The sequence below is a fragment of the Osmia bicornis genome, chromosome 2, assembly GCF_907164935.1.
Source record: "Osmia bicornis bicornis chromosome 2, iOsmBic2.1, whole genome shotgun sequence".
Lineage (NCBI taxonomy): Eukaryota > Metazoa > Arthropoda > Insecta > Hymenoptera > Megachilidae > Osmia > Osmia bicornis.
In genome coordinates, this window is record NC_060217.1 from 3,190,968 (window position 1) to 3,200,964 (window position 9,997).

General features: G+C 36.2%; 1 protein-coding gene across 1 annotated transcript; it reads right to left on the reverse strand.

The window, feature by feature from the left end:
• Positions 1 to 365: 365 nt before the first annotated feature.
• LOC114875499 lies at positions 366 to 9,569 on the reverse strand. Its single transcript, XM_029185850.2, has 10 exons — positions 9,540 to 9,569; positions 5,124 to 5,282; positions 4,782 to 4,922; positions 3,698 to 3,803; positions 3,492 to 3,615; positions 2,747 to 2,932; positions 2,387 to 2,551; positions 1,570 to 1,892; positions 1,204 to 1,483; positions 366 to 1,069 (listed from the first exon to the last, which is right to left on the reverse strand). The coding sequence occupies exons 1-10, from the start codon at positions 9,567 to 9,569 to the stop codon at positions 850 to 852; spliced, it is 1,734 nt and encodes a 577-aa protein (XP_029041683.1). The 3' UTR covers positions 366 to 849.
• Positions 9,570 to 9,997: the final 428 nt, after the last annotated feature.

The following is a 9,997-nucleotide window of genomic DNA, read 5'->3' on the forward strand; positions in this document are numbered from 1 at the left end:
AAATCAGCCTTGAACTTGTTAAATCCAACATTTTACACAATCGTTTATACAATTTCTTGAATCCTTGTTGAAATTATTTCAGCGTTAGATAAAACGTCTGAAGTGTTGTGAAATATTGAAAGGCTATAAAACATTGAACAAGAAAAGATTATAACATCCCTGCAAATTGTAACTGGAGAAAAGGTATGTAACAAGAAAGACTAGACTCGAATCGTTGCCATACAGTTTATTTAATAATTCGTGTAACAACGAATATCCAAGTAATCGGTGACAATTCATAAATTAATAAACATTAGAAATAATAAATATATTAATATAAAATTCACGCAGTATTACATAATTACAGCGAAGTGATTGCACCTGCCCAATGTGGTCGTAATACTTCTACAGTTGAAACGTTCGCTATCGTTACACTGAACATTGCATTAGTACTCTGCTTGAAAATAAAATATACATAAAATTAAAATAATAATTTTGAAAATTTTCCAAACGTCGAAGCTCATTAACCCTTATCCAATCAAGGTAAAGTCAATGGACTGATACACTTGATATTTTCTAATTAATTTTCTATTGATCCAGACCTACCCTTCGAAAATTAAACATTTAATTTTGAATATAATTTGATAATTCTAACCATTTTTGAAAATTTACTCTGAAAGTGAACAGAATCAGATAAGGGTTAATCGTCACGAACGAAGAGTACTAATGAAAACGAATACATAGGTATGAAAAAAGAAATATGTATAAAAATCTAACAATTCGATGCATAATACTCTCGCTTCTCTACGATCGATTAATATTACAGAAAGAAAGAAACGATCAGGTACTCCGAAGGAAATGAAACATCACTTAAGACGATATCATCGGTTTCCACGAGTTGGAATCATTCTGATCCGATGCTGACTGAGTTTCGGCTGTTTGCAGCATCGATGCCTCTGGTCGAAAGAAATCGATAATCGGATGGTAATTGTAATTGATTCGCCTCTGTGGTTCATGGTACTCGTCGTCGAAACCACCGTTTTGTAATCGCGACGAGGCGTCCATTTCCAAATCGTATGGCTGGCTGTATCTAAATAATTCATTCAATTAACTATAACGTTCTATAATTACTATAACGTAACATTCAATCTTGAATATCAACTACGCGATTTCGCGTTACTTAGGTACAAATCATAAAGGATCCAAGGATAATTGAACAATTACCTATTTAGAGCTGTGCTATTCAGACTTTCTGTGTTCTCTTCGATATGAGACGTGGATTCCCTTCTAAACGGTGGTCTACTGGGTCTGCTTGGTCTGGAACCTTTCAACAATGGACCAGTGTATCCTGGTGCTCTTGTATTTGGAGCATGTTGTTGAGGTAACTTATCAAACGGTCTTGAGTTCGAAGAGGAAGGTTGTTTCTTGGGCCTCGTTCTAACAGGAAGTGTGAAGGTGGGTCGACTTGGAGAAGCTTCCGATAAAGGTTTCTTATTACTTGAACCTACAAAATTATGAAAATTATTCTAATTAATATTTGAATATCTTATCAAACGATTTTGGTATATAAACGAAAGAGTAAAATCGTACCCAGAACAGAATCAAAACCAGCCGCGTATTTGTTTAAATAATTCAACTTCGAAACGTCCTCGAAATCATCTTTCTGATCGTTTGTCGTGGCGAAATCGGACCCAGGAAAGGATTCCTTGATCCTTGGAGGTGGATCATTCTGATGGGGTGGAAAAATGTCAGCGTAACCATGCACGTGGCAACTGCAGCAAGTTGGTACTTTGAAAATGTCCATATGGAGACCCAGTTTGCTATCCCAGGTTAAAAGTCTGTGATAATTGTATACTTGGACGCAGGACGATCGGTAGTTCTCTGAGATGAAAGAGCAACTCGATTGCGGATTTCTGAAACAATTGAATTCAATTAAGTAAAAAATAAGTGCAATAATTTTTATTATACCCTGCTGTACTGAACATAGTTTTTCTATTTGACAGTAAACGTGTTAATGAACCTTAAACTTCACGCTGCGTGAAACTTTCGAGTTTGAATTACAATTCCAGGAATCGTCTACTTTTTCTGAATAGATTCTAGTTAATCTGGTTATTGTAAGCGAAAGCGAAGTACAACTGAAAAATGCTAAATCTTTTTGCCACAAACAACTACAAAGTGGTCATTTTGTTCACTGATTTGTAACGAAGTTTAGAATTTCAATTTCTACGATGAATTTACGATGAAGATGCTTTGGCAAACGCTTCTGGGAAAGTGTTAACCGAATCATTTTGCTTCAATTACGGAAACAAATCAATGGAACGGAAGATTGAGGTAGAGTTACTTTTGAAACGAAGATGGATCATGGTCATTTTTCTATTGGAATCTATTGTGTTTGGACGTTACTTACGAACATTTCTCCAATCGCAAAGTCTGCGTGTGTTCACCAGTGTTTATGATGTATTTCCAGATTCCGGAAGCGGCTCTGGCTAATTGAGGACGAGCATATTTAACCACGGATGGACACGTGAAGCCTTCTTCGATGTTGTCGAATGGCGAAGGCATATCAGATCTCCTAAAATTAATTTATGAATAAATGTTAAAGTATTTAAAAATATTACACTGATTGTGAGTTAGCATTCCACAGGGGCATCCTTCAACAGCAACCAGGTATACATTCAATGTCTCATAATTGTTTATACAATATGATTTTAATTTTTGAATAACTCACAATGAAAAGATGAACATTATTTATTAGTCATATTCTCACCTTCTAATCTCGTTGCTCTCGTATCGATTCTCGTACCGACCATCATATTTATTCTCAAATTTATTTTCAAGTGGTAATGCAATAGGAAAATTTTCCTCAGATTCGTCGAAGTCCTGTGATTTGTAATCAGTCAACAAAGCAGCTACCATCTCTTTGTTGCTCCTCAAACTTCTGCTGATAGCTTCGCTAAACAAATTTTATTTAATTAAAATCGACAAACCCAGTGCAATCTCATTTTAATAATTTTGTTTTCGTTAACAAGAATAATTAATTCAATTAACCCTTGGACGGTAGATACTGGGTCATATTCGATTCGTGTGAATATCTTGCTTTTCTTCGTCCAAGGGTTAATAGCATCTTTCTAGTCTCTTTATTATATCCCACGATTTGTCACGAAAGAGAAAAGGAAACGAAAGTCCATGCTTTCGCCTGTGTTTCCACAACTTCCGCCTGTAATTCCTAATTAAAAGGTAAGAACGATTATGAGAAAAATGGTATTATTACGCAACGGGCATAGAAACGTGTAGAATAACACGAAAGCGAACAGACTTTCTTCCATTTTAACGAGACCACGAATTACATCGTTTCCATTGTAAAATTGCCATCACACATTCTTCCAATTATCGCGAACCCCTTAAATTAGCTGTCCGACGGAGAAAGCGCATTGAAATACGTTGTGTAATGGTTGCAACCCTGAATGGAAACAATTGAAGAAAAAAAGTGAAGAAGTTGGCGAGATACTTACTGAGGATAATCGGCTGCTTCCAGGCAAACTGTCTTCGTGAAGAAAGTGCACTCTTTCTCGGTTGGATCCCTCTTCGCTTCCGCAGGTCGCCTTGGTGGTCTCGTCAATGGCGTTCTGGACAGATCTATGGTAAATTCATTACGCAAAATGATAATTTTTTATTACTTTAAATCGTATTTTTATTAACACTCAGAATTGTTATCAACCTCCATAAACGTGTCTTCGATTCGGTGGTAACGGTCTTCTCGAAGGCGATGGTCGATAAACAGGTCGTTTCCTCAAATTAGGTCTTATGATTTTCAGTTCTTGCGGCTGTAAAAATGGAGAAATAAATGTTGAACAACTCTGCAGCAGTTTAAAGTCTCAGACACCTTTTAATTCTTTTGAATTAAATTTCACACCGCCATGATGGTTTCATTGTTTCATAATGCATAAATAAGCACACTGATCATCTCAGAAAATTTATCTTTCCTGTTGCATTAATTATACTTGAATTTCAATTTCCACCGCTTCTATCTAATAATCTTAATCGCAACAATGTATACCCAGAGAAGTCTGCGTAACGTTTTGACCCGTTCTGGCGTACGTTAATTAATGTCCCGAATTCAGTCTCTCTCTCTCTCGCAACATCATTTCGAATATCTATGCACCTCCATTCTCCGAGATCATCTGGGAATTTCGACGAGTAACATAATAAATATGAACGTCGATCGTAACGACGTGAAAGTAACCGTCGAAGAAAATAATCGCTGTCTCCGCGAACGAAAGTGTCCCCCTGGAAATTCCTAGATCACGGAGGATAATGAATCGAGAGAACATCGTGGTGACTCCAATTTCTACGTCTATGAAAATAAAACGTATAAACGAAAATTCCACCTGCGGGTAAAAAGATCCTGGTGAAATTGAATGAATCACTGACTTCCAGTGACTCTAGATCCATGGTATACTAAACAGAAAGCTACGAATCCCTAAGTAGAAATAAGTATGGAGCATAGTATTCATATATGACAAGTGTATATAATTTTACTATGATTTGCGACTGAAAGAAGTCTTAAACGCGACTTTCTAAAGATCTTTCTTGTCGGAAGATAAATGAACGTTGTTAATCTTTCGTCACGGTGTACTGTAACAATATTGGTTCTGAAATCGTGGATCGATACGATCTGGATTTCCTGATGCAGAAAGAAATTCGTAGGTTTTTACTTTCTTGCCAACTAAGGTTTCGAATGTCTATCGACAGACATTAGTATTCTATTTTAATTTTATTTGATATTTAAATGTTTCGATTACCTCTGGCAGTTCTTCAGGAGTCTCTTCGTCACCGGTAGCATCATCGGATATGACTTTAGCAATGTCTGAGCTTTTCGGCATCGTAAGATCTCTGCTGCTGTTCTGTCGACTGGCGAATAGAGAACGAAGCCTCTCTAATTGCTAAAAATTATTTAAAGCATTATTAAGACGCTGCTAATTAGCGCGTTATCACAGTGGAGATCTCTTGGTCTCCTAATATCTGATCTGTATATCAATGCCAACACGATAACAACAAGTTTAGTCTGTTAAATTAGCCGTGGTTAATTCAGCAAACACGACAGCTGGACGTTATTTATGCAAATAGAAATTTCTTTCCCTCACCGTCTCTCGTGTTTTGTCCGTCCTGTTCTTGGATCCTTCCCCGGTGATCTTGATGGACGTAACTGTTGTCCCGTTGTTTTCTTTACGGTCGTTGAGGTCTACGTCGTCTTTAAGATCCTCTTCGGCGCAGACATTAATCGAGGATAGTAGCACGACCGCCTAAAGAGTGAAACGAACAACGATCATTCCCGTCAGCTTATCAATTATCACTGAAAATGTTATTTTGTATCGGCGATATCGCTTCTGGTGCTTGTTCGAGTTAACTTATGTCAGACGGAACTTCGTGATCGATTAATCACTGTCGCTTTGCGAGTCATCGATTGCTTTCTATAGCACAGCTTTTCGAATCTGCTCCAATTTAAATTACACGTAAGTGAATGAGTCAGAGATATTTCCTTGGTCGATAAATTAATTTTTCAAGATTTTTTAATATCCACCACTTTCTTTAAAATACTAAGAATTTATAACGCATGATTATTTCCATTGCAGTAATCAATATTTTAACCTTCGAAGGTTTTTTCCTATTGCAATTGTACAGAAGTGATAATTTTCCAAATCATATCGTAATTTGCTTATTAACAATAAAGTGCAATTAAGTTGCATAACGATTCATAATGCACAAACTTAAAACAATCAAATAACTCGAATAAATAATTTTCCAAATCATATTGTAATTTGTTCATTAACAATAAAGTGCAATTAAGTTGCATAAAGATTCTTAATTCACAAACTTAAAACAATCAAATAACTTTTACTAACATTGCTCAGACACATCAATGACTTTGTATCTCCACCAAATTATACATGAATATTAATTGAGACGATAAAACGAAGTTTGCAAAATAATCTCCCTATTAATATTCTAAACAGGAATATCAACTGCCGTTTTATCGAGCAGTTAAATTAACCAGTCTTATTAATAATCTTTCCCTAACCCGATATTATAACACAACAAGAGAACCTTAATATTTCATGGTCCAATTAAAACCGCCTGTAGACTTGCATTCACATCATACACGCAATTAACTCTTTTCTTTACAAAGAATGTAAAATTTATAACATGTATAGGAGAAGAAGAAAGATGTTAAGTGTTGTAAGGCTCGCTCGTGATGGGAGCTACGTCTGACGTTGAATATTATATTAGAGTGCCATTTTTATTGCAGGAGTTATTAATGGAACTTGTCCTCAACTATTTTTTAACAATATACGGGAACAATCTCTTATCATTCGTGAACTATCATTAATTCGAAACAGATCCTTTCCCTCTCATAATCGTAATGTCTTGAATAACGCGACGGAATTTCCCGAAACAGACAATAGCACAATTCTCCTATTATGTCTGCGGGAATTGATCGCGAGGAAACGGTATATAGTCGAGCTTCTCGTTGGATCAGCTATCGCGGAAGGAATCTCGAGCTCGAAGCACGAGCTGTGATAATTTCCTTTATGTTTTTTCAGCGGAAGTGTCGGTGTAACGGGCAAATTGACGGCATGCAATCTCGTCAAATGCTCGTAAAAACACTTTGCCAAGAGATTGGACTGCAACCCGTATCAGACGAGTGAAATCGTATGATTTTCTTCTCGACGACACGGAGAAGAAAATGAGCAGAGGAAAAGATACACGCATCGGAGAAAGTCGCGCTGCACGGAATGTTCAAACGCTACGATTCGAGCTATCGAATCGTTAATTCCACGTTCTTTTTTTCTTCATTTCTGAAATCGATGACTATACGACTGAATTGTTGTCGCGTCGATTAATTGACGCTGAAGGTTCATTCATCAGACTCGGCTAGTTTCTCCCCCTTGAATTTGACTTTCACGCTGATACCAGCAACTCGAAGACAAGGGTACTTTCTAAAATATGAAATTCTCTCACGATATTGACGCAGAAGGTTTTCACTATTCGAATACATCGTTATCAAAAACGTGGTCTGATTATACTTAGGATAATTCTACTGTACAAATTCGTGATGTCTCATTCCACCAGTCTGACTAGTTTCAATGTAATTCTACTGGTTGAGTTCAACACACTCTAATTGTGACAGAGTTTTATCACTTTATCTTGTTAAAGTAACTTGAATAAAATCACGTTTCTTCTGGATGGTCTTAATATATATAAAAAACATGCTTCAGGGTGCTCAGTGACATATCCAATCTGATGTCAATCAGAGTGTCGCTTGGGGCGTGAGACAGGCGTTCCAATCTGTCTCAACTTACTACCACGTTATCTTCTTGTTAATAAATCGAATCAATTTCACTCGTGCTTACACCTAATCCAACTTGTTTCTTTCACGTTATTACCAATCGTACACAATATCTCGTTATGATTTCCTGTTCCTAAGGAACGTTCCTTCCTTCTGAAACACGTTTACGAATAGCTTTGTACTTGAAATACTAGACCATAAATGCAAGGATTGTCACAGGATGTGACCGATGTAACATGCTCGTTAAGAACCTTAACACGTTATCTGTCACGTGAAATAACCATAAAACGTGAAAATTCCAACATATCCTCCTCTGTTTGCAATCAGCGCTGACCCAGTAACCATGATGCTCAACAGAAGGAGGAGAGCTACGATTTCACTGAGTGATCTTTTTCTTTCATATCGCGGCTCGTCATCGCTTCTTGGCCAATACCGTACGATTTTCAGGATATTTTGTAAGTACTTGCTGCTTTTTATGATTAATTGTTTGAAACAATCGCGACGTTTCCTTTCCTTTTGCCGGCACTAGTGTAAAATACAATGATTGCACAATCACGATCCTCCTCAGCTTCCAGAATGCTGATAAATTCTATTTAAAAGCAGTCAACCGAAAATCTTCAAACGCATCTCTGTATTGTTTCCTGTGAACCGTACAATGGATCATGAACTTTGAAAAGGAAGTTTCGATTGACCGACTGCCATTGAAATGGTAATACACTTGGTTTGAATGAAAGAATACAAAGATAAGAAAGAACTTTCGTTCTTACGAACTATTTTTTTTAATTGTATTCTCGTGAAATGAAACTCCGTTGCACACTAGATTATCAATGGGGACTTTCACCAAGCTTATCGAACTAAGAAGATAAATGCTTGCGGTAAATTATAAGTCATACCGGACCGTCGACTTCAAGTTGGCGTATCGGCTCGAATCTCCAGTGAAATTTAAAACAAAATTATAACTTTCATCCAACGATGTCCGACAGAGAAGGCATATCTTACGTAAATCATGCAATGTAGCTAATCTTTGAAATATATTATTGCAACCCGTTCAGTGTTAAATATTTTTGATAAATGAACCTAATTTCAATCAATACGTCTATATTATTTGAACTAATTTAAATTTAATTATTCATTTTCAGGTCCAAAACTTCAATTCCAAATTATTGAAACGATTTACAAGCTAATCGTGAGTCTACAATTTCTCTAATTGCCAGATCGTTGAATCGTTTAACGAGAAAAGGAGATAATACAATGATTATGAGATAACAGGTGAAATGCATAAATTGCGTTATATTGCAATTTCACAGAAATCGTGCCAACGATAGCATACTTATCAAAATCAATTTTCCCAGAAGTTTTCAAAAGTGGAAAATAATAGGCAAATTAATCGATGATCAACAGACGATCTCGATAAAGATAACGCAACGATAGTTGCGATATTATGGATTGAAATTATAGGTTCGAACAAGGATCGTGTTGATATCGTTAATAAATCTTTCACTATTATCACGCGAGAGGGAACTTGCCATTCTACGGCAATTAAGAAGAATCTATTTACTTTTCCTGGTTCCGGCAGGTTACTGGATCAAGGCCATGTAAAGGTTGTTCCACTTTATCCGAGAAGAGGTAACAGATGTTACGACCAGAGCAGTCGGTCACCTTTTTCTGACCAAGACATCGATTCCAGTGAAATTTTTCTCTTAATTTTCCTTTATATTCCAAGGTATCTTGTGATTAATAAATTTTATAATTTCAATGAATTTGTATTAATTTTATTTTTCGTTACATGTAACTTTTTATATTTTCTATTAACTAATAGCACGAATGTAATTTAATGAATTGATTGTAAAACAAGAAAATAAAGATTCTAAATGTAATTAATAATATATTAATAACAGGGAATGTTATTTCTACATGCTTCCAAAAAAATTATGACAAACATGAAACACACATGGTTTAACGACTTCATAGATTCATTTTCTTGATGCCTATAATTAAGTCCCGATGGATCAAATCACATTTACGAAAGTTTCTCGTGATTATGAATACACGAGATGTACCGTTTTAATCGATTCTTAAAAAATCGGTGAAAGTAGATTCCTCTGGCTCGTAGATTAAGAGTGAAAGATGTTTCGAAAAGTAGGATTTCGAGGAAACAAGAGGCACATCAAATTATAAATAATATTCTAATAATGCAACTTTAATTTCTTACCACTGTAATGAGAAGTAACCCTCGCGCCATCGTTACTTCCTCGTGTAATCTCTCATCAACTTCTTCCTTATTTTCCTTTCACAAAATCACAATCACTGTCACCACTAATTAATTAATACATTAATCTTCCACAAAATTATTAATTCTTCATTTCTCCAGAAAATAAATTGCAAATCACCGAATGTTCATCGATCCTTCGTTACACTTTTGTCAAAATTTTCAAATAAAAACAAATTTTCTTAAAATCGTCGATTTTTTATTGAAAGACGAAGCTAAGACAAATTTCCACGTTGTTCGGTTCGATGACTTCCGCGCTGGTGGAGGCGTAGACCGACTTGTTGTTCGAGCCGTGCGTCGAGTAGTGCGTACGGACCTCGTCTTCATCAAGTGGAAGGAGACGCCGAAGAAGACGAAGAACCGAGCTCTCACGTGGGGATAAAATGTAGGAACGAGCATGG

Bases quoted from the DNA above. Each gene is read 5' to 3' on its own strand.
- LOC114875499 (XM_029185850.2), bottom strand. From the start codon at position 9,569: ATGGCGCGAGGGTTACTTCTCATTACAGTG. The intron at 2,933-3,491 runs GTAAGTATCTCG...AAATTTGTTTAG, and splicing joins GAAGCAGCCGATTATCCTCA to CGAAGCTATCAGCAGAAGTT. The intron at 1,070-1,203 runs GTAATTGTTCAA...TGAATTATTTAG, and splicing joins AATAGCACAGCTCTAAATAG to ATACAGCCAGCCATACGATT.